Source organism: Phalangium opilio, unplaced genomic scaffold, assembly GCF_054372755.1.
Source record: "Phalangium opilio isolate 3A_F unplaced genomic scaffold, DU_Popi_V2 ptg000042l_1, whole genome shotgun sequence".
Lineage (NCBI taxonomy): Eukaryota > Metazoa > Arthropoda > Arachnida > Opiliones > Phalangiidae > Phalangium > Phalangium opilio.
The window spans coordinates 9789111-9813993 of NW_028324166.1; the positions used below are offsets into that span (position 1 = coordinate 9789111).

Below are 24883 nucleotides of genomic sequence, written 5' to 3' on the forward strand. Positions count from 1 at the left end.
TAAAGAGGTATAGACATGTGGGTCAAACGTTTCCTTCCATCTCACTTTATGGTGCCTGCGCTGTACTCTATTATTATATTTTTTGAAAAATCCACTGGATTTTTCATCGTGGTTTAATCCGGCTTAATCCAGGTGGATAAAACCGGACTGGATACCAGCGTGCCAACCCTGGGTGTTCCAGATGTCTATGAAATTTTGAAAGCAACCTCACCGCGACTAATCGGCTCCTAGTGAGGGAAGGCTTTCTGTACATGTATATAGATACGAAAATTGGATTTGAAGGACGAGTATAAAAATTATTCTAAACTTCTAGAAACTATTATAAGATACGTTTCAACACTCCTTTTGGAAGCCTAGCTTTTTACTGAACTTCTCTTGCCACGATTTCTGAACCAACAAAGCTGTCACTTTTATCAGACCCCTTTACGATTGAAATATAAATTGAATCGCGTGCAATGCCTTTTTACGTGCATCACGGGTCCACTAAATAACTAAGTAACCAACTGGGTATCAGCGCAATACTCCGTTGGTTTTTATATATCCACACGTAATAATCAATTGGTCTGGACTTGATTCTTAGGTTTGTAGATTAAAAAGTGGTTCTCGGAAACAATATTCTGTTGAACGGAGGTTAACCAAATATATGGGACAAAATATTCTGTATTTTCATTGGTTGCGTAAGGTATGGTTAGGTTACGATTGTTTATTGGGTGTTAAGTCATTAGTTTGAATGACATAGAGAATAAAATAAAAATAAAGACTCTTCAAATGCTGCTAATTAAGATAGTATAGATTTTGAACTACAATTTTAATTAAAATCAACGCTGTCTTAGGAGAAGGACAATGGTCTTTTTTTGTTCAAGATAAAGAAGTCGTCCGACTATTTGCAACATTTCGACTCGGCACGGGCCATCCACATGACCCCATTATGTAACACTCGATTTAAAGTCGGGTAGATTGCCAACCAACTAATCGAGCCGAAGCCGTTGCGCTGCAGGGGCAGCCTCGTATTTTAATATCCGATGATTCCGATCCTGCGCGAGTGCGAATCTAACTGATCATTATGGCAACTAGTGTTCCATTCATATTTGCCCCTCTCATTCTCTTAAATGTTTCAGCCAATCACGTAATCAAAATGACTTCCAAGTTCTACCATGGAGCCTGGAGGAAGTGCTCCCTGGGTTTACTTGCCTTATGAAACTGTGTTTGTTGGTCATAGAGTTCGATTATGGTCAGATATTTAAAAACAAGACGACTCAAGGGCTGGGCTCGTATAGCAGCCACATCGTACCGTACTAAAAAAGGCGTACAGAAAAATTGAGTGAAGAACCCTCGATGAGCTACCATTAACTGTGCTAAAAAGATTACCCGTAGGCCTAATCCTAACCTCAAATAATTCTGTTATTTTTATGTTAGTGCGACACAAACGGAAAACGTGAGTGAATAGCCCCTCGATACGAAGTCTTTAACAGCGCTAAAATGATCCACGTAACTTCTATTAATGAATTAATAAATACCGTCTTAAGATCATTCTAAACATAACGTCAGGATATATTTGCTTTTGCTTGTAAAATTTCCCTCGATTTCTTTGAATGTTGAAATAAGGGAGCGGGATTGAAAGCGTGAAACCCTTATTGTTAACGGGTGACAGAAATTTTAAATGGAGTAGGAAACCTTCCATTTAAATTAAGGTAATAAAATAATTGTCTCTCTCGCTTTAAAAATGTCGAGCAAACTTAAAACACAATTCAAAATGCTTAACTTTGCTGGTACAAATAAATCCAATGCTTAAAGTGACTATTATAATTCTCTTCCTTTTAAAATACACGAACGAAAAAAAATCACCTCACCCCATTTCTCTCCCATTCACTCTCCCTTCAATGACGAACGAAAAGTTATATACTGCCTAAGGCATTTCTCTTTCACGACACCACCACCACCGCCAACAACAGGCCATGTCAAACTAAGACCCACATCGTAGATGTTCATCATACGATGTGGCTAAAAAGGCAAAATTTTTACCTCTCCGAGTGACGATGACGTCAAGGAGAGGTCTTACACTGGACGTGTCTGTCACCGCGTTCGAAGTTGGCAAATCGGAGCAAACTTGTTCGAATAAAGCAATTTCCGGCTTCATCTCCCATCGTTAGCGAGATAATTTAGGGTTACAAGGAACGTCTAGCCCCCCTCCCAATGGCAGGGCTTCCACGCACCAAGATTCAGGCAATTGCGGCTTTTCTTATCATGTATTGTGAATCAATCGCCTTAAATACCCTTTTCCAAAAATTGTTATGTTTTAAACGATTTTATTAACAATGTTTCTTTAAACGACTTAACTAGAATTAAGGTAAATTAATGACGATTAAAATAATAATAAAAGTATATTTATTTAATTATTTAAGAAAAACCTCTTAATTGCGTCTCGACTCGGAGAGGTTCACTTTGGTTTCCCAACTTGTTTCTTTTAGCTCAAAGCGTACCTTACCAAAGACCATTTCCAAAACGTTTGTTCATTGGTGATACCCAGAATTTACGCCAAGTTCAACTGAAAAAATATCAGACACGTTCTGTCCAAGTGAAGGGCAATTCCGTCATGCAATTGGCGTGAAATATTTCCGTTGAACTTCTTTCCAATGTATTCTGTTGTGATTATTCCGCCCAGTAAGAACTAATCAAACTTTTATTACCGGTATTCTATAGCTATTTTTCCTAATATTGAACCATCATTATCAAAGCCATTATTGCTTTGACAGTAAACCGAGATTATATCTTTGTTTTTAAATTAAAGGCGTCGTAACGCTGTCGAGTTTCTACTTTATTTCGCAAATGTGCGTGCGACACAAAGTGTACTTTTAAATGACTTTTATAAAACTCCGAAATTGCTTCTTGTAAATGTCATCACTTCAAAAAGTCATTCCAACTGAGGGGCTAGCCACTCAGCGTAGTCAGCGAACACGTCTGCACACTTGTTTTTATACAAAATAGATAGCCGTAATCTATAAAAGCCTACACTCTAAGAAATGGAAGTGTTAAAAAGGTGTTAAAACGGTGTAAACCCCGTAAAAACACCCAAAAGAGTGTTTTATTACCTTGAGTTTTTAGAGGCCAATTTAAAGTGTAAATTCGGTGTAAAATAACACTATTAAAACACCGCTCGAAATTAAACATGAAAAATTATATTACTGCTGGTTTCTTAAATAAGGTCTTTCATTTATTTTTCATTAATGTTTTAATATTAAAGTCAATACAAACAGTAAAAAATTATTGAAAAACGTGCTTGTTAAACCTATTTTTAAAGATGATATTCATGAAAGAAAACAGTTTTATCCTTTAAATAAAATTAACAAAGAAATTGGTAATCTGGCGATTTGTACCTTCATAAAATATGCTAAACGTGTTACAGGTGTTAAGCGATACTCTTACAGGTGTTAAGCGATACTCTTAAAAAACGAGACTAGGTTAGATACTGGCCTCACAGTAGGGCCAGCTTGAGAAGCCAAAGTGGGGCACTTGCTTTTGTGACATGTTTTATCATTATTTTGAGAAAAATTAGAGTACTAAATGGATTTTTTTTTTTGGAAAATCTGTAGTGCAAATTAGATTAAACGCGTTTCTGGTGCTCGAAAAACTCTTAGTGAAAAGAGATTATTAAATTTAACAAGAACGTCTATATCTACTGCTTGAATAGTATAGCCTCCAAAACTATTTTAATACCCTATGCATTTGTACGAAGTGAAAAACTTTCTGCCTTTTTCAGAAGTTTATAAACCCATAAAAATGAATTTATACGCAACAACCCTCACTTAAAGAGGTATAGTTCTGCATGTGAGAACTTTCCTTCCTATAGGTGATGAAGTCCTCTCAAGGAAGAACCCTGCTATGAATATAGCATTGATTGCTAATAATACTGCGGAATGGCGGATAATCAAAATTTAATTAAACAGGAAAACCATACTCGATATTTGAGTTATGCCTCATGAGTGGTCAAAATGTAGGTACTATAGTGTTGTTACGTCATCGGTTTTGCTCTTAAGTCTATGAAAAGTACTAGAATTTCTACTACTATCCTACCAAATAATCTCCCACTCTTAAAGGTGTTACGCGACACTCTTAAAGGTGTGAAGCGACACTCTGAAAGGTGCTATGCCGCACCCTTTAAGGAGTTGCACAACACTAATATGAGAGTAAAAATTCACTTTCAGTGCGATATAAGAGTTAAAAAGGTGTTAAACTGCACCTCTGTTGCACAATTTTATACTTATCTTTGCCACCAATTGCTCAAATAAGTGTTATTAAACCCTTTCAGGGGTGTAAATGAACACCTGTAACGGTGTCAAATTTGGACCCATATAAACTACTTTTTAAGGTGTTAAAGCACACTCCATTTTCTTAGAGTGTATATGACATTTCATCAATTGGGTTTGGACATGAGTAGTTTTTTGAAAAATCTGCGCCCGTAAAATTTCACCTCCTCATTTTTATGAATTTTCGGCAATTTCTTCTTTGTGTTAAATCACACCCCATTTTTTGAGTGTAAGTGTGATTAAATCCCTTCAGGGGTGTAAATGTACACCTGTAACGGTGTCAAATTTGGACCCATATAAAGTACTTATAAATGTGTTAAATCACACTCCAATTTCTTAGAGTGTACGTAAAATTCGCGGCAGTGATTTCTATCGCGGCATCTCAGTTTTCACTGGATGAAAAACGTGCAAATAAACCCGCAAAATACGAGAACATTGCGGCTATCGAAGTCATTCTGTTATCATTTATCCCATTTGTATAATTTCTAATTCACGACCAAGTACAAACCAAGGCTTACCACATACGCTCGGCGAGTGTAGATTATAAAATGGCGACCCAAATCAAAACCTTTACCCACATGTTCAATGACGTCAAACCAAGAAAGTCTATGATTGGTCGGTTAGTGCGGAAGAAAAAACCGCAAAGGAAGAAAAGCGAAAAGCCGAACGTGACCGCGTATTCCGTAATAGGTGGACCGTAAATCTGAGAGTGATGAGCCCCTCGTTTGGCGCTGTTAATCCAACTCTGTTCTCGTGAACTTATTTTTAACTAACTGGTGTCGAAATACTCTTAAGGATAATGATAACAGCAAAATGAGCCTGTGGTTTTAACTGAAGTCTTCGGTCGATTCCGGCGGTAAAACTCGATTTGACTTCTCGTGGTGAGGACACGCTGAAGATTCGACCATTTTGTGTCTTCAAATTTAGCGTAAACTTGCTGTTGGAGAAGGGGCTTCTCTTTGCTTAACATGGAAGAAGAGGTCTATAACGTAAGCGTGTTCAGTGGCTTTGAAAAGGTAAGTTATCGATATCTGAAAACGTTTGAGTTGTGAATTCTGATGTCGAAATAGTCGATTTGTGCATCGGAGTTTTTGAGGTTGAAGAAACTACGCAATGAGATTCCGTGTCTTCCGATTTGCTCAAGGCTTTAGTTGTGGTCTTTACGATAATATATTAAATTTAATCCTCTTATCTGAATGATACTTAAATTTGTAGATTAAACGTTTATTTTATAATTAATTTTATTTTCCTAGCCGCTTTGGGATTTACCTAAATACTCTGTCTACAAAATGATTTATTGCTTATTTGAAAACACTAAACGCCTCCGGTAAAGTATGCCAATTAACCGCTACTCAAGAGCAAATGGAGGTGGAGTACAATTTAAAGGATACTGAGTTTAACTTGCGACTAACATTTGCTTTTAGGAGATTCAAATAATCGGATATCAAAAAACATTTTGCTTGAAAATTTTAAATTTTTATATTTTAAAATTGGAAATATTGTGAAAAGCTATACAACACGTTAATTTTTAAAACTTAGAATACAATTAAGGAATAGGTTTTGTTAAGTTTTCATACGGTTTTTATTTTAATCAGCTCTCATTTTATTCTCCTTATAGGGCCGAATTCTTAACCTAATTGTAATTTATTGAGAGAAAATAAAATGCAAACGCGTACTATTTTTAAAATGACGCGTATTTTTCATGTTAAAATATTTTACTGAAGTAATTTTGGTGAAAAAAGTAAGATAAGAATTTCTTAAAATAATTCATGTTTTATAATCTTGTCTTCAAAAGTGAAAATTTGAATTAATTTTCTACACTTAACTTTTACAATTTCCTGTCTTTTTTTTTACAATGACAGTTTTAGCTACATCGTAGTATGCCTATAGGCTCTTAGTTTGACCCGAGCTGTAATAGTAGTAATAGTAGTAGTTGTGGCCGGAGTTTTCGCTTCGTTCGGAATCGTTATCGTCCGATTTTAGCTTAAAAGGAACTCTACAGTACCTCAACTCACCAATAGGGATAACTGAGCTTGGTTAGAGATTTTCTTTGATTAAAAGTTTTTCACATCGCACCCGGGAATTGAACCCGGGTCGCTGGCGCGGTAGTAAGGCACTGTTCCAAAGAGACTTGGTCCGAGTTTTTATCCTTTAGTTTATGTCTGAAGTGTAGGGGTGGGGGTGTTGAACCTCTTAATATGTGCGGACGGATATTTTTTAATTTTGATCTGTGGGGTCGGATACTTTTGAAATTGGAATCTTTATATTTATTTTATTTTTATTTAAATGCTAATTAAACAGATGACGATGTGGCTACTATAGTAGTTACATAGTATAGTTAGGTCAACTTGTTATTAATTTATTATAGTTGTCGTTGAAAACTTCTCCTGACCCTTCAATATATATATAGTTATAATCAGTTTTTAGCTACGAGTGTGAAAGATATTTCAGATTATGATCTGTGAGTGTGTATGTTTGTTCTTTGTCTGTGGAGGCTGGATACACGAAACGACCTTAAAGGGACTGCACAGAAGGCATCGGCGGGTGGGCAAAAATTATTTGAAATGCGTCACAGACATCAGGTGATGCCAAGAAACAAAGGCTCTACATGGAGTGGAACTTGACATCTAGTTCTTGTTTTTCGCGAGATTGCAGCGCTTATTTCATGAAGTGGTAGTTTTCGAAATAAAACGAACTGAGCTTCTTTGAACCACGCCTCTCCTCAGTCACGTACCTCTGACGTATTTCAAATAATTTTTACCCACCCGCCGATGCCTTCTTTACAGTCCCTTTAAGATCTTAATATTAATGTACTCCAACTGTTGGGCCATCTCGAATATTACCTTAGCGAAAGAGAAAACATGAATAATGTACTACATTAGCTCATACGAAACTCACACTCCCTCCCCACCCTCAACCACACGTAGCAAATACGGAAAATGTTTACGTGACTTGTCTTCATAACGGTTCCTATTTCACCCTCACTTGGAAAAATATTTCTACGTTATCTCTATGGGAAAATGTAGTCTTTCTCACCAAAAAGTCGAATTCAATTTATGGATTCTAAATCCACCCTTAGCAAACTTAATTTTCGATGAAATTTGTATTACATTGAAATTTGTTCAAGGTTCATAATGGGGTACTCCCTCTTGGTTTGCTCCTGGTGTTGTAAAAGACGCTTTCCTAATTGAGCTTATATTTTAAGGTACATACACGTGAAAGACAAAGATTCCATTGAGGTTTGTCACTATAAATAAAACATTTAAGCTCTAAGTTTGAAAAAGGCTCCACTCCCTCGGTTTTATTGTGTACTATTCAAGTTGCCAAGCAGATCTAATAAGAGAGGAAAGTTTGAAAATTAGCACAACTCCCGCTGCGCAGTCTGTCTTTAACTTCTTGCAAATCTCGCAACGATAATACGTAAACCATATTGATGTCGAGATTGCAACGAGCATTACCTTCCCTCTTCCGCTAACGCCTTGACTAAAAAAACTTAGCGCTCAAATATTGCACTTATGCGTGAATTAAAAAATTATATTATCACTTCGCTGATCAATTAAGCTTTAAAAAGAGCTTGAAGGGTTGAAGAGAGGAACTGGGTAAACTTAAAAGCGATGTCCACCGACTGCGACTGCTCTAGAGCACTCTGGGCGAGTTTTAGTCCGCCACTGCGAACACGAGTGCGGAGTGAAACACTCGCCTTGAGTCCACTGACCCCAAAAACTGCCAGAGAATTGCTCTTTCTTGCTCTGAAAAATTTCAAGGGAGCGTTGGTGATCGAGTGTGACGTAGTAGCGTGTTAGATCGTGTTCCGCTGCCGAAAGGATCTCGGTCAAAACTCGTCGAAAGCGGTAAAATCTTCTCGACCCGAGAGCACTCTCGGCGCATCCAGTGGAAATCGCTATAAGCTCCTGGTTTTCTTGACAAGGCCTATTTCAAATGGCTGGTCGAGCTTTGCTTGGAAATTCAGAATAAAAATGTTCGAGAATACATTTCAGGCAACATGAAAGTCGTTTATAACCTTTTCGAATTTCACTGTATGATTTAAAAGCGAATGAGTTCAGCTTGTTTAAACCCTTCATGCTCCCATTAAATACCAACTACAAACTGTTTTTCACATACGCATTTCCAGAAATCAGACCTATTAGCAATTCCAATGAATTACGAAAATGGCATAAGAGTTTATAGTTTAACAACATCGACAGAGCCATTCATGTACGCCCATCAAAGATTGCTGTCTGTCAAAAAACTGACGTTCAACGCTGCTCCAGTCGGAGCCTTCGACGATTTAAAAACTATTTCCATAGGTGTAAGTAGAGATTTACTGTCCGTAAATTACCGGTAATTTGCCAAATACCGCGTAAATTACCGTAATTTTACAATGGTAATTTACCGGTAAATTACAGCCTGCTATAATATAAAATACCATAAATTACGGTCATTTTTGTTATTCCAAAATTTTAATCGTATATTACGGGTAATTTTTCGGTAATTTACCGTTCCATTTTTGCTAGATGTGATTATGTACCCAGACCTTGCTTTGCTAAAGTTTGCTCTGATGATTTGTGCGTGTGGGTGCGTGTGTGTGTGTGTGTGTGTGTGTGTGTGGCGGGGGTACGCCATGACAAGTGTGGCTAGATATCGATTAAGACAAGATCCGGTTCATCCGCTACCACATTGCAGCAATGAATTGCGAAAAAAAGTACATTGGGGCTTTTGTAAGCGTTTCAGCAGTTTAACTGACTTCGGACGGACGTAAAACCAGTTAGTCGGTACACTTGTTAAGAAAAGATCTTCTTCTGGCTTTTGGGAGTATTGAGAAGGAAGCAACATTGGCATCGTCAAAGAATTCATCCTGTTATATTGAGGCAACCCACCAATTTGGTTTAAGTTGATGGACAGCTGTGGCGAAGCCCATTCGTTGAAAGCGTTTCAATTTAAAATATTTTCTCTTTACTCCTGTGTTTGGGGTTAACGCGGGGAATGCAGACAAGGTTCTAGAATGAGAGATTCATTTTCAGGCTGAAAATGTGTGGTAATACTAAATAAACACATCATTTAGTTTGTGGGCTGCTAGCGACAGGATAGTGTAACCAAAAATGTGATAAGTCTTCATAAAAGTCTTATCAGACTTTTGGTGTAACACCGCGATATTCAAATCGTTCCCTACATGTAAGCTACGACCAAAAGTAAAGTAACAATTAGAGTTACGAAATGTCAAACTACTCCAACCAATCAGATTTACTCGTCGAGGAACGAGTTAGAATTCCTCCAGTTCCAAATTATGCTCTTGTTTTTGTAAAATCTAACTTTCAAAATAGTGATGTAGACCAGAGTGTACATAAAATATTAATAAATATGTCTTCGTGTAAATCTCCAGCGTATCCAAGAACTCTGTTGTTAGTGCCTGTTATGTTAAGGTTAAGCCCTTTGCTTGAGAGCCATCTTGTAATAATGTAATTACGTCTATTTATTAACAAAGTAATTCCTAATCGTTGCTTCTCTGAAAACACATTTTCAGATTTGGACCGGGTTGCTTTGCGTGATGGGAGTCTTAACGATGATTGATATCATTCACAGCGAGTGAAGAGAATTCCAGGATCAATGATGTACTTCGCTGCTCAGAAACTCTTTCTTTATTTCGGGGCCATTTTGGGAAAAGGTAGAGTCTCATTTTTCGGAAGCTAGGAGTGGGCATGATTTTTAGCTAGGTGTGGATAGGTAAATACACTTAGTCCTTGGGCTAATGGATTGTATGTGCGTGTGTTTGTGAGTTAACCCCGGGTACACGAAAAACAAGCGTGGGTAGAAACTGATTAAGGAAAGATCCACCACCACCTTGGAGCTCTTAATGTGAAAGAATTGCGAAAGGAAGTACATTAGCGCTATACTATGTGAAAACATCAGTTTTCCGACTTCGGATGGACGTAAAACAAGTTTGTTCGGGCGCTTGTTAAGAAAAGATCCGTTTCGGGCTCTTAGTAGTATTGGGAAAGAAACTAGATTGGCATTGTCAAAGAATTCACCCGGTTTGATTGCGACAACCATCAAGTTTCTTTTTAATTTGATTGACGGCTGCATCGGAGCCGATTTAACTCACAGCGTTTAAAATTAAAATATTTAATAGGAGCTAGAATTAGAGACTGTTTCAGTCGGAAAGGGCACTAAGTAAAAACGCTGGATTGCTGTTTTTTATTTATAGTTGTCGTTAAAAAAAATTCCGTGTAAAATTTAAAACATGAATAATGTACTACATAAGCACATACGAAACTTACACGCCCTCACCACCCCAACAACACCTAGCTAATACGTAAATGTTTTTAGCCACATCGTTACTCACTCGTACGATGTGGCTACTATTACGAGCCCTTGGGTCGTCTTGTTAGTAACGTGTTCTTTTCATATTGACGATAGAATAAGGCGGTTGGTTAAATGTTTCTCTGAAGCAAAGCAAAAGCACCGAATTCGAATTCAAAGGGCGCTTGACAGCGTAATTGCTACTTTAAACAAAATCTTTTTATGAAAAAATTTACCTGAATTTTAAACTATTTCGATAAGCAACTGCAGGCGTTAAAAATAAAATATTATAAAAGTTTTTAAATCTAAATTATAAAGGCGTTGACAAAATTCACCCTAATCAAGACACTGACGGCCATTAACATCAACCGGAACTCCAGATACGGGATAAATGGCAAACTCAACTTGTAAAAGCGATAGGTGGCGCGCTTGGATGTCTTGGAAGAAAGTGTAGCCAACGTCCAGTACTTATAAGGAGCTGTAATTTGGTCCACTTGTGCTGAAGCTTATCTCTAGAAAGAAACACAGACAATGTTCACAATATATTGCTCACTATTTCTCTATCAGACCTATACTTACGACCCTACGACGATGCAGTCATTATCCTTTCTTTATATTAAAGGAGCATTCAATGTGCATTTAACTATCAGCTCATTATTAACCATTAAGGCATCTTCATACAGGACACGAACCACCGTGTCCATCGTAGTTCAGTCCTTGGCTGTCTTTACTTTTTGGTTCAATTCAAAAAGACAAAACCTCAATGGAAGGTGTGAAATTAAGAATATTACTCTCCCTTGCATATCGCCAAGTCTATATATCCGTTTTGACGATACATAATCGTATAACAATTTGAAATATTAAATGATAAGTTATGCCTTTTTCTAAATAGAAAGGCAAAATTATTAAAAAAATAATCTCTTACTACAAAATAATTAGCATTTAAATTGTTTCAATTACGAAGACTACGGCGCCGCCATTGGTTTAGGGGCATCTGCCGAAATGAGCCCGAACGGGATTGGTTCAATTGTCACAGGCTGCAAGCATGTAATCGGTAATTATTATTATTATTATTATTGTTGATGAGGCGGGGCTCACGCCCTAGCACCGATGCCAAAGGCATATTGTGCAACCTCATAATCAGGCCTTGAATAGGCCCGTAGCCGCAGCGTAGCGAAGAATTCGCTCCACCGTAAGAGAGGAGACCCGCGAGGGCTCCACAGTGTGTGAATCAAAATGTTCTAGTCTAAGCGAGGCGAAGAAGTCGCACTCGCAAAGTACGTGAGCGGATGTTTCTTCCTTCTCCTGGCACGACCTGCAGAGGGGGTCGTCAGCAAGACCCATCAGATGGAGGTGCCTATTTAGCCGACAGTGTCCGGTCAGAAGACCGGTGGCCAGCCTAATATCCCATCTGCTGAGCGAAATTAGGTCTCTAGCACGAGACCTGCAGGGACCATTTACTAACTGTTTTGTCTGTCTCTGGCCATCCATGTCATGCCAGAGCTGGTTTTGTATGACAGTCATCCTGTCATGCAGGCTCCGTTTGACATGCCCGTAGGGGATGGGGACGGCCGGCTCCGGCCCCAAGAGCTTGGCCTCCGCGCCCCTTTTCGCAAATCTATCGGCTTGCTCATTGCCATAATAACCGCTATGCCCTGGCACCCAGTACAACAGAACCCTGTTGCAGGACGCCAGTTGCGCTAGCAGATCAAGGCAGCTACGCACCAGTTGAGAGGTAATCTGACACTGGTCCAGCGCATTCAGGGCGGCCTGACTGTCAGAATAGATCCTCACAGTCCGTCCGTTATACCCTTTGTTAATGCAGTAGTCTGCGCAATAACAGATCGCGGCAATTTCCGCTTGGAACACACTAGCAAAGGTGCCCAGGCAAGCAGAAAAACCGACCCTTGTAGTTTGGCAGTAATAGCCGGCGCCAGCGCCGGAATCAGTCTTGGAACCATCGGTGAACCAAATAGTTTCACCCCCAGTGCCAAGAGGCAGCAGGTTAGTCCACTCAGCCCGACTGGGAAAGTGGATGCTGAATGGCTTAGTGAAATCAAAGCTGGTAACGGTTTTGTCAGAGCACATCGTTAACGACGGCTCAAGTGCAGCGTACTCCCGAAAGAGCTTCGTATGGCTGTAATCCCAAAGTCTTGGAACCCAACAGCCATTAATATGGAGCCTGTAGGCCCCCATGACAGCCTCCTCCTCAATGAAAAGATGAAGAGGTAGCATGTCAAGAAGCACCTCCAGGGAAGCAGTTGGGGTCGATCTCATGGCCCCTGTGACACCAATGCAGGCAAGCCTTTGAAGCTTGCGCAGGGCAGCCTGCACCGTCTTCAGCCGGACCCTTGTCCACCAGACAAGTGCCCCGTAAGATAGTATGGGTCTGATGATCCCAGTATAGAGCCAGTGTACAGCCTTGGGGTTGAGGCCCCAAGTCTGGCCGACTGAGCTCCTGGTCCTCCAGAAGAGCATCTTGGCCTTCTTGATACACCGATCAAGATGCGGCTTCCATGTGAGTCTGCAGTCAAAGGTCACCCCCAGGTATTTCACCTCGGAGGACTTTGTCAGGACCTGGCCAAAGAAGGAGATGTCATTGAACAGATCCTTAGTATTCTTCCTCGTAAACGGAACAAGGACAGTTTTATCAGGATTAACGGAAAGGTTAACCGCCTGACACCATTGCTCCACGCTAGAGAGAGCAGATCTCATAAGTGTGGTGACAGTATCCGGGAACTTCCCGGTAAAGACTATTGCTACATCGTCCGCATACCCGAAGCAGCTACAGCCCCCAGCACCCCCGAGTCTCTCCAAGAGTTCGTCCACCACCAGGCACCACAACAGGGGGGAGAGCACTCCACCCTGAGGGCAGCCCCGGCTGGTAGTCACCCCTAGGAGGGACGCCGACACCTCGCGGTCGGTAAGCATGGACTTGATCCAGCGGCCAAGAGTGTCGCTGATGCCAAATCTCTTAACAGCTTCAGTAATAACCGAGCTAGAGACCTTGTCAAAGGCCCCCTCAATATCGAGGAAGACGGCCAGTGAAATTTCCTGAAACTCGAATGCCCTGTCCAGGCAATTCGTGAGGCCGTGAAGGGCCGTCTCAGTTGATTTACCTTTTTGGTAAGCAAATTGTGAAGAAGAGAGAGGAGTTACCGAAAGTACCTCGTCTCTAATGTACCTGTCCACCAGCTTCTCCAGGATTTTGAGGAAGAAGGAGGTCAGGCATATGGGCCTAAATGCCTTCGCCTCGAGGTAGGAAACCTTCCCGGGCTTGGGAATAAAGATGACCCTAACGTGTTCTTTTCATATTGACGATAGAATAAGGCGGTTGGTTAAATGTTTCTCTGAAGCAAAGCAAAAGCACCGAATTCGAATTCAAAGGGCGCTTGACAGCGTAATTGCTACTTTAAACAAAATCTTTTTATGAAAAAATTTACCTGAATTTTAAACTATTTCGATAAGCAACTGCAGGCGTTAAAAATAAAATATTATAAAAGTTTTTAAATCTAAATTATAAAGGCGTTGACAAAATTCACCCTAATCAAGACACTGACGGCCATTAACATCAACCGGAACTCCAGATACGGGATAAATGGCAAACTCAACTTGTAAAAGCGATAGTTGGCGCGCTTGGATGTCTTGGAAGAAAGTGTAGCCAACGTCCAGTACTTATAAGGAGCTGTAATTTGGTCCACTTGTGCTGAAGCTTATCTCTAGAAAGAAACACAGACAATGTTCACAATATATTGCTCACTATTTCTCTATCAGACCTATACTTACGACCCTACGACGATGCAGTCATTATCCTTTCTTTATATTAAAGGAGCATTCAATGTGCATTTAACTATCAGCTCATTATTAACCATTAAGGCATCTTCATACAGGACACGAACCACCGTGTCCATCGTAGTTCAGTCCTTGGCTGTCTTTACTTTTTGGTTCAATTCAAAAAGACAAAACCTCAATGGAAGGTGTGAAATTAAGAATATTACTCTCCCTTGCATATCGCCAAGTCTATATATCCGTTTTGACGATACATAATCGTATAACAATTTGAAATATTAAATGATAAGTTATGCCTTTTTCTAAATAGAAAGGCAAAATTATTAAAAAAATAATCTCTTACTACAAAATAATTAGCATTTAAATTGTTTCAATTACGAAGACTACGGCGCCGCCATTGGTTTAGGGGCATCTGCCGAAATGAGCCCGAACGGGATTGGTTCAATTGTCACAGGCTGCAAGCATGTAATCGGTAATGCTCATGGGTTGTTTTTTCTGAGGCTGTGAAATAACTAAACATATAGCATTTAGAACTTACAGGTATACTTCATACCGTACTTCACCCATATGATTCATAATCGGGAAAAACAGAAAAAAATAAATGATCATCTTTACCGTTTACTTAGAAATCTTGGGGTTGGTCCTCGTCTCCTCAAATTATAATAGCATCGATAAAATGTTTTAACGGTTCTTCCTCGCAAGCAGTTTGATTTTAAAATTGAATGCTGACTCACACATTTCACGTCGCGATATAAGCATTTTCATCAAGCCTATCTTCTTCATCACTATTAGCTCCAAGGAAAAGAAACACATTAGGTATTCGTCAACAGCCAATTACGCCATTGGTAACATCGGCTGGATTTAATAGAGAGCTTTCAGTTGGAGGAGGAGCTGAGTCTCGTGACATAATTTTCTCCTGCCATATTGGTGGGTTCAAAGCAGGAATAAAGCTGAGACCACACAAGGAGTGTGTGGCGTACTACTATCCCATCTGAAAGCTTTCTATAGGGTGTTAAGCCGCTGGTAAATTTCCTGACTGTCCAAGTCCATATTCTCAGCTCCATCGCTTAACCAATCTGGTATACAGTTACCGCAATCACAATTATTATTTCTAGCTGAAGGCCTCGCTCTTGCTGATGTCTAACATTTTATTCAACGACTCGCTGCCTTCTTTGCGGTATTTCTTCTTCCGTGTATTCTGGCTTGTACATATTAAATTAAACCGTCTGTTGTGTTTCTTAATTAGCTGCTAATAAGAACACATTTAAAGTTACTAAAACGTCAGTTTATTTAATGCACATTAGCACGCGTCCGGGATAACAACTGTCGCGAATAAAGGCGACGATCCGTTTATATAATAAGACTGGGTTCAATCCAGTTCAGTTCAACTTTACAATAAGAGATCTAATATTGGAGGCGCAATGCCAGTTATACAACATCCTTCCTACAAATTTTTCAAATATACATTTTTTTGTTATACACTTTATAAATTCAGTCTATCAATTGGTTTTATAATTCGGCCACTACTCGTCTTGGTAACAAGCAGTCGCTGTTGTTGCGTCATAGGGTCAGCCGTCGTACGTTGTCGTGGTTTTGTTACAGGCCCGGGTATCGGAAGTCTCCGTGTTTGTACGTCTTCAGGCTCTTGCAGCTGCGGCGGTCGTACTTGTGGTATGTCTACCGGCTCTTGCAGCTGCGGCGGTCGTACTTGTGGTATGTCTACCGGCTCTTGCAGCTGCAGCGGTCGGACTTGTGGTAGGTCTACCGGCTCTTGCAGCTGCGGCGGTCGGATATCGTCAGAAACCCGTTCCTCTGGGATTGAGGTAGGATTTTCCGTGACTTTAGTACTCATTGGCATGAGCACATTGGCATGCGTTGTCGGGCTGAACCTGGGGTATCTCAGAACTTGGTTTTTCATTAGTGTTGTTGGTTGTATCGGTAGTAAGTGAAACCGATTTCTACGTATTTCCCCATGCGAAGTCTTGACGATGTAAGATCTGGGTTCCGGGGCTTGTCGGGCTGAACCTGGGGTATCTCAGAACTTGGTTTTTCATTAGTGTTGTTGGTTGTATCGGTAGTAAGTGAAACCGATTTCTACGTATTTCCCCATGCGAAGTCTTGACGATGTAAGATCTGGGTTCCGGGGCTTTACTCTGGATGACTCCTTGCTGTCTAACGTCCGTTACCCATACACTGTCCCCTTTATTTAGGGGTTTGAGGTCCCTTGACTTATGTCGTTGATCGTAGTCCTTTTTCTGGTTGATGCGACGTTGATCTTCACGTTGACGCACTATCTTAATAGATGGTATTCTGAGGCGAAGTTCCGTATCTAATATGGGTAGCGTGGATCGTAACTTGCGACCCATTAGGAGTTCGGCGGGACTAAATCCATTTGCCAGGGGTGTCGATCGATACGAGAGAAGAGCCAAATGAGGATCTTCGCTCTTCTTTAGTGTTTGTTTAACGACTTTGACAGCCGCTTCGACAAAGCCGTTACTCTGAGGATAACAGGGGCTTGAAGTTATGTGGGTGAATCCATATTCCTCAGCAAACCGTCGAAATTCTGATGTCGGTGTCTTGCTAAATTGCGGGCCATTATCACTTCTTACGACTTCCGGAATACCGTGAGTTGCGAAAATGGACTTTATGTGATTTATGATGGCGGCGGTGCTCAAGTTCGTCAATTTCCGTATCTCGAAGAACCGGGAATACATGTCAGTAACCAGCAAGTACCAAATTCCATGTAGATAGAAAAGATCTGTAGCCAGAATTTTCCAAGGTCGATCTGGAAATTCCGATGGACATAAAGGTTCATGTCGGTTGGGGGATTCTCTCGTACATGTTGCGCATTGCTTGACCTTATCTTCTACGTCTTTTGATAGCCCGGGCCACCATACCGTCGTGCTTGCCCTGGCTCTGCTTTTTGTGGTGCCTTGGTGTCCTTCATGGATTTTTGCCAGGATGTCTTGACTTAGCGACGGTGGAATAATGAGGCGTGACCCTTTTAGTAGTAATCCTCGGTGAATTGAAAGATCACGACGGTGGGGAAAGTATTCATCGAGGTCATGGACATGTGATCGGGATTTTGGCCATCCATGTTCTATGTAGTGAGCTAATGTCTTGCAAGCCTGATCTTCGTTTTGCGCTAATCGGAGGCCCCTCAGCCATTCGTCCGAGATAGGTACATGCGATGTTATTAGTTGTATGTGAGCTGTTATTTCATTTTCCAGGTCGCCCTCGTCGCTCATTATTGGTCCCCGCGACAATGTATCTGCGATAATGAGGTCCCTTCCAGGAGTGTAATATATCTCGTAATTATATCGCATTAAACGGATTCGCATGCGTTGGAGCCGTGGAGACAAATCCTCTAAGGATTTACTTTGCATAATAGGAACGAGCGGCTTGTGGTCCGTTTCAATATAAATCTTAATGCCCAGGATGAAATCTTCGAACCTGGCACAGGCCCAGGTTGAGGTTATCGCCAAGGCCTCTTTCTCGATTTGGGCATAACGTTGTTCAGTTGGGGTCATGGTCTTAGAGGCGTATGCTATAACTCTTACTTGGCCATCGTCCTGTACTTGCTGTAAAAGTGCTCCAAGGCCATAGGACGAGGCGTCGGCGGAAACGATGGTCTTCTTTTTTGGGTCATATGTTGCCAAAACAGGATGTCGGGACAGAATTTGTTTGATGTCTTCAAACGCTTGTTGCTGAGGTATGTCCCAGGTCCACGTGGTTTTTGTGCTCAATAGAGACGTCAACGGCCGTGCTATCTCTGCCATTGATGGAATAAACTTGCTCACGTAATTCGTCATACCCAAAAATCTTCTTAGATCTGTTACATCCTGTGGTGTTTTGATGTGGATAATAGCCTTGATCTTGTCCTCGTCGGGGTGTATGCCATTGGAGTCGATTATATGCCCAACAAATTTGACTTTGGAGACCGAGAATTCACATTTGGCCAGATTGAGGGTTATACCAGCTTTATCGAGTTGGCACAGGATTCTTCGTAGTTTTTCGTCATGTTCGGCCTGTGTACTCCCATATACTAGTATGTCGTCTTGTAAATTTACGTTACCTTTGAGTCCTTCCAAGGCAATGCAGATCTGCCTTTGGAAATGTTCTGAAGCGGAGCTTAGTCCAAATGGTAACCGATTAAAATAGAAGCGTCCGAATGGCGTGATGAACGTTGTTAATAAGGCGGACTCCTCCTCCAGTGGGACTTGCCAATAACCGCTATTGGCGTCGAGCTTAAAAAATATTTTCGCACCGGCTAACTGTCCGAGTAGGTGATCGACAGAAGGCAGCTGGAACCGTTATCGCCTGATGAATTTGTTCAGGTGGGTTAAATCGACGCATAACCTCAGATTCGGGCGTTCGGTAATTATATCCTTCGTCATTTTGGCCAGCAATTTCTCTTCTTTCTTCTTGACGACGACCATGAGAGCACACCAATCAGTTGGTTCGTCAATTTTTGATATCACACCTTTCTGAACCATATGTTCTAGCTCGTGTTTTACTGCATCCATCATTGGAATTGGGACTCTTCGAGGTGTTGTGAGCGAGAAAGGCCTGGCGTCTGGTACGAGCGATATCTTGTACGGTGTCTTCATTTTGCCCAATCCATTGAAGAGGGTCGGGAACTCCTTTAGTGGATCGAACGGTGCTTTTATTGAAGTTTCAATGTCTCGAACCATAGTTATCAATGAAAGGTCCTCGCTAGCCCTGAGACCGAGGAGCGGGACTTGCAAATCGTGTTTGACGTAAAGGTCATCCTGGATGGTGGAACACCCATAGCGGAAGGACGCTCGTATTTTTCCGGCGGTGCTTAGGAGAGTTTTACCAGGGCCATAGAGGCGTTTCTCGGAATCCAGTAACGTACGTGATGTGCTTGAATTTAGAATGATATAGGATCGTGGGGATGACATTGACATCTGCTCCCGTGTCGATTTTAAATCTGACAGTGATCATCCATCGATGTTGTTTTGATATGGTCCGAGTCTCTTGAAGGATCGGATCGGCAATAGATCCGATAAAGAAATCATTGGACATACCATCTGCTGTCTCAATGTGGGTGACTTCTGCATCTTCGATTCTCTCAACTTGGTTTATGTTGCGCCGTTGGCAAATTTGTGAGTAGTGGCCCATGCTCCCACATTCGAAGCATCGTACATTTTTGGCTGGGCATTTCTCCCGTGGGTGGTCGGGAAGGGCTCCGCAACGAGGACAGCGATTGGTACTTTGAGAGCGGAACTCTTGAGATGGTTTCTTATACTGGAGGTCTGACGCAGGAATTCTTCCGTTAAAACGTTTAGGCCTTTGAGGCCTGTGGTTGGAGGTTCCGATGCTGTCGACTTGTGGAAGCGTGTTGAGGCTGTTGAAGCTGTTCAAATCTCTCTGTTCACGTTGTCTGTCTTCCATGCTGCGTACGCGTTGGATGGCTTGCTCCAAAGTGAGGGCAGGATCATCTTGAAGGCGTTCAGACAACGCTTTATCTCGAATTCCAACGACTATACGATCCCGGATTAATTCGTCCCTCAGGTTTCCACACTGACAGTGCTCGGCCAAGGCATATAATTGCGTAATGAAGTCGTCGGCACTTTCCGCTTCTCGTTGGGCACGAGAGTTGAATTTTGCTCGATCGTAGATGGTATTTCGCCGGATGATGAAATGACTGGTGAATTTGTCACTTACAGTCTTATATTCTTTTTGGTGCGCAGGTGTGAGGCCAAAAGAATTGAAAATGTCCTCGGCTTGTTCTCCCATGAGATATATCAACGCATTAACTTGTTCTTCTTCTCCCTTATAGTATTGAGGCCTGATGCAAGGCGAAAACTTTCAAAACGGCGCAGCCATTTAGGCCAATCACTGGGACAGGAAAAGGTGAATGGCTCAGGGGTAGACACTTGAAACGCTTTTGACGCCATGAGGGATACGGAAAGCACGGAAGAAAAACCGAACTGTAGCGGGAAACGCGTGAAACGCGACGTAAATCGTAAGCCTCGGCACGAGGAGAAAAAAAAAACGGCGCGACTCACGAGAAACCGGGGAACGGGCGAAAAAGCGAAGCAACTTCTGACACCATGTTGTGTTTCTTAATTAGCTGCTTAATAAGAACACATTTAAAGTTACTAAAACGTCAGTTTATTTAATGCACATTAGCACGCGTCCGGGATAACAACTGTCGGGAATAAAGGCGACGATCCGTTTATATAATAAGACTGGGTTCAATCTAGTTCAGTTCAACTTTACAATAGGAGATATAATATTGGAGGCGCAATGCCAGTTATACAACACCGTCCTTATACAATTTTCTTAAATTCCTTGAACTTTGAATGCGGTATTGAGTTTGCGAACACGTTTGCTTCGATTTGCAAACTGCGAACGTGGTACCCTTGGTTGTATGAATGCAAAGTTGCAAACAGACACACCCACATTTCCAGTACAGTGAATTGTTTTAGTCAAACAAAATGAACAGTGCCTTCAACAATTCAATTTTTCAATTGGTTTGTGTCGCTGCAGGCTTCGATATTCCTTCGTCACTGGCGATTCGCTTCAGCGTTGGAGTTTATCTCTTGATAATAGTGGTTTTCGTCACTTTGTTCAACGGAGTCTTGAAAGCCAATTTCTCATCTCAAAAAAAGGAAAACATTAACGGAATTCCGGATTTTTTGAAAGTACCCAACGTCAGAGTTATCATTTCTGATTCAATAATCGACAATGTTGAACAATCGGTGGAGATATTTAATTACTTTTATCTCAATCCTAAATTCCATTAATAAAATTTCAATCCCCTCAGACTGACGATGAAATTAAAATTCTTTGGAATCAGCGAGCAATAAGCATTGAAGCGGGAGACCTACAGTCAGGAAAGCAAGTATTGTTTGGAGATTTACCTTTTTTGCAGATGGCCTTGTTAAAAGTCTTCGATGAGTCAGAGCTGAAACTATTGCATCTTCATCTTGGTTCGGTCAAGTACTTGCAACGAGCGCTAGTTTTATCAGCTAATAATAAAACAATTAACCCTAAAGCTCTGAAGTACATCAACCAAAGGTTCGTTAACTTTCGTTTTCGTGTTTCTTCTTTGCACATTGACGATGATCTTTAATATAAAACGTACCTACTTGAGTGTTCTTCAATAATTATGTACCTCTATTAATTGGCGTTCAGGTGCATTGACTAATAACGCTGGAAAGTTGCTAATTATTATAGATCTACTACTACGTAAGAAAAAAAAACAAAGGTTTTATATTACTTTGAAATTTTGATCGAGCACACAATCGCAAGTTCAAGAGCCGCGTATCGCGTCATGATACTTGCGTAATTTAATCAAAATCGGTATAATTGTCGTCAACTCTTCATTATGTCACTTGAAATCTTTGGGGAATATAATTTTTCAACTCCCTGCAAAAAGTGTCGTGTATACCTTGAAACTATCAAATAAAGTCAGCATTAATCATGCGGACAAATTTTGCAACCTTATTTAAGTAACTGATTTGAAAAAATATAGTATCTCACCCTTTGGTGATTGCAGATTGCGGACTTTCGTGGAAACCAGCCAAATAACAGCATTTCACCGCTTGTCCGAGAGAGACTTTCACATCGAATTTGAAACTCAACAGTCGACCGCTGAGAATGAAGTACACTTACTCATGTTCAAGGACATTGAAGCCAAGTTCCGATTGTGGGCGGCAATGCTTGGAGTCGCTGCCTTCATCTTCACCATAGAGATACTGACAGGGTTTCAGTTTCGAGAACCACTGAACATCATTAGGATGAAACGAAATTTGTTAGGAATGTAATCCCTTGTAACAGAAATTTAAACCGGAAACTGATTTAAAACGATTTTGAACCGAACAAACGCATCACTAAGAGTCGGTTCAGACTATTTTTTGCACTAAGCATTGGTGTCGTCTTCATAGTTAAGAGCATACACAATAGCAGGCGACGGTAACCGCGAACCAGCACAATACCTACTTTTAGGGAGTGAATAAGCCTGATATAGCTACGCCGAATCAACGGCCAAAAATGGCGAAACTGATGCCTCGCGACTTTTGGCCATTTTCAAACTTTCCCCTCATTCACTTTTGGTGATAAGCTACTTTATTTCTTATTGTCTTTCGAGGATGAAACCTAGTTTATTTAAATAAGTAACACATGGAAATCACCATAAGCTAAAGTAACTATAATGGCGTGTAAATAGCTAACGCAATCTTAGACAAAGACTCAACTAACCAAAGTACTAGTGAAACTACATAGAAGTTCTTTCACAATAAGGAGCTTACAACTGGGTGGCTAGGCTGAAGAGATAGTCTGACGTCACGCAGCTCGAATTTTTGCGCGTAGAATAGTGATTCCAACCGTTAGGGGGGATGAAACTCCAGTAAGAGATAAAAGGGTGTCACTTTTTAGGGTCCGAAATGTTAGCTCCCTATTGTAACCGAAAACAGATTCTGTCATCGAATAAAACAAGTCTTTTTCTAAATTTTTAAAAATAAGCATGATCTTGTGAGGGTGCGTTCGAATTGGGAAACAAAAAATAATAGTATGTACTACTTAATTACTTACAGAATTGGAACTACTAATATTTTTGTAAAATCGGGATGACTCTTAAAACGAAATTACGCGTAAGAATTTGTTTACGAGATATATAAATTACTACATAGATATTTATTGATGTATTCTAAGAAATAAATGGAAAATAAATAATTTCTTAATGTATTTGTGAGAAATTAAATAATTTCTTAATGTATTTGTGAGAAATTAAATAACAAACTAAATGTATTTGTGAGAAAATAAATAACAAACTAAATGTATTTGTGAGAAAATAAATAATTGCTAAATGTATTTGTGGGAAATTAAATAATTACTAAATGTATTTGTGGGAAAATAAATAATTACTAAATGTATTTGTGAGAAAATAAATAATTTCTAAATGTATTTGTGGGAAATTAAATAAATACTAAATGTATTTTTGGGAAATTAAATAACTACTAAATGTATTTGTGGGAAAATAAATAATTACTAAATGTATTTGTGGGAAAATAAATAATTACTAAATGTATTTGTGGGAAAATAAATAATTACTATAGTCTGTCAAACGAAAGAAGAGCCCTGAGAAATTTGTCCAAATTGGTGTCGCCACCATCGACCCCATAGTACTTTATCAACTTGTTTTGTTTTGTCAATAGTCGTCTGTAATATAGTCTGCTATAAACAGATAGGCTTAATCGCAATAGAACCAATAAATTTTGCTATATATATTTAATATGTTTATGTTTCATGATGTTTTACGATCATCGAGTATTAAAGAATGAAAAACAAAATTAACGACAAGACACCAGTTTTATCTTTGTTGAACTAGCATTGCAATATATTTTAATGACATAAGTTAAAGTACTGTACTTGTCAAAAAGTAGTTCAGCATCAAAGCGTCTTCAGTCCACGTTTTCATCAGTGTCTTCGCTGTCTTCTTCCATATTAATTTTAAGAGGTTCAATTGTGGGGATGATGGGATCTTTTTCCCAATACTCATGCATTATATTCTCGACGTGCTCTATTGCCTTACGCCAATTCTCTGGTGTCACACGTTCAATGGTCCTCAATGTTGAATCTTTGACCGTCGAGAGTTTGAAACCCGAATTCTGCTTCGCAACGTCGTTCTTCACTTGTGCCCATATTAGTTCAATCGGGTTAAACAGGCAATGGTACGGTGGAATCCTCACTACCGTGTGACCTCTACTTTTAGCAACCTCGTCAATTTCGTACTTCAGGGTTCTGGACTTGTGACGCTTTATTATTTCATAAAGTTCACGTCGAGAATATAATGCATGAGTATTGGGAAAAAGTTTCCATCGTCGAAACCACAATTGAACCTCTTAAAATTAATATGCAAGAAGACAGCGAAGACTCTGATGAAAACGTGGACTGAAGACGCTTTGATGCTGAACTACTTATGGACAAGTATTTTAACTTATGTCATTAAAATATGTTGCAATGCTAGTTCAACAAAAATAAAACTAGTGTCTTGTCGTTAATTTTTTTTTTATTCTTTAATACTCGATGATCGTAAAAAATCATGAAACATAAACATATGAAATATATATAGCAAAATTTATTGGTTATAATGCGATTAAGCCTATCTGTTTATAGCAGACTATATTACAGACGACTATTGACAAAACAAAACAAGTTGATAAAGTACTATGGGGTCGATGGTGGCGACACCAATTTGGACAAATTTCTCAGGGCTCTTCTTTCGTTTGACAGACTCATTGAGTTCTAATATATGTATTTCTAGAGTTTTTGTTGAATTTCCTCCTCGCGTACTCGGATTCGTCGAATTTCAGCTGTTTGAATTTAGAGTTTGAAAATTAGGCTTAGGAAGAAGTAAAGCGCCAAATATGAAAGTTAGGTAATTGAAAAACAGTAAGTGGAGCCTAATAAATAAAATTTGATATTTAATAAATGGAATATTGATCAATTTCTTATTAAAT

The 24883-nt window shown here is 40.0% G+C and overlaps 2 protein-coding genes and 1 pseudogene across 4 annotated transcripts; 2 read left to right on the forward strand and 1 right to left on the reverse strand.

Moving 5' to 3' along the window:
* Window positions 1–7508: 7508 nt before the first annotated feature.
* LOC149679055 (uncharacterized) lies at window positions 7509–23229 on the forward strand. 2 transcript variants are annotated; one of them, XM_089836887.1, is made up of 6 exons: window positions 7509–7543; window positions 8437–8613; window positions 9826–9966; window positions 20910–21121; window positions 21187–21440; window positions 21922–23229. In XM_089836887.1, exons 3-6 carry the CDS (start codon window positions 9909–9911, stop codon window positions 22187–22189), a joined length of 792 nt encoding a protein of 263 aa, XP_089693013.1. In that variant the 5' UTR covers window positions 7509–7543; window positions 8437–8613; window positions 9826–9908; the 3' UTR covers window positions 22190–23229. The 2 variants fall into 2 exon arrangements, with proteins under 2 accessions (XP_089693013.1, XP_089693012.1); XM_089836886.1 differs by lacking the exon at window positions 7509–7543 and having other exon boundaries at window positions 7789–8613.
* LOC149679056 (uncharacterized) lies at window positions 12480–13981 on the forward strand. 2 transcript variants are annotated; one of them, XM_089836868.1, is made up of 2 exons: window positions 12480–13859; window positions 13926–13981. In XM_089836868.1, exon 1 carries the CDS (start codon window positions 13107–13109, stop codon window positions 13497–13499), a length of 393 nt encoding a protein of 130 aa, XP_089692994.1. In that variant the 5' UTR covers window positions 12480–13106; the 3' UTR covers window positions 13500–13859; window positions 13926–13981. The 2 variants fall into 2 exon arrangements, with proteins under 2 accessions (XP_089692994.1, XP_089692995.1); XM_089836869.1 differs by lacking the exon at window positions 13926–13981 and having other exon boundaries at window positions 12480–13727; window positions 13797–13898.
* On the reverse strand, window positions 19206–20701 carry LOC149679057 (uncharacterized; annotated as a pseudogene).
* Window positions 23230–24883: the final 1654 nt, after the last annotated feature.

Coding starts and splice junctions, on each gene's coding strand:
- LOC149679056 (XM_089836868.1), top strand. CDS start 13,107: ATGCGGCTTCCATGTGAGTCTGCAGTCAAAGGTCACCCCCAGGTATTT.
- LOC149679055 (XM_089836887.1), top strand. CDS start 9,909: ATGATGTACTTCGCTGCTCAGAAACTCTTTCTTTATTTCGGGGCCATT. Junction 9,967..20,909: donor CGGGGCCATTTTGGGAAAAG/GTAGAGTCTCAT, acceptor GTGTCGCTGCAG/GCTTCGATATTCCTTCGTCA. Junction 21,441..21,921: donor CTGAAGTACATCAACCAAAG/GTTCGTTAACTT, acceptor TGGTGATTGCAG/ATTGCGGACTTTCGTGGAAA.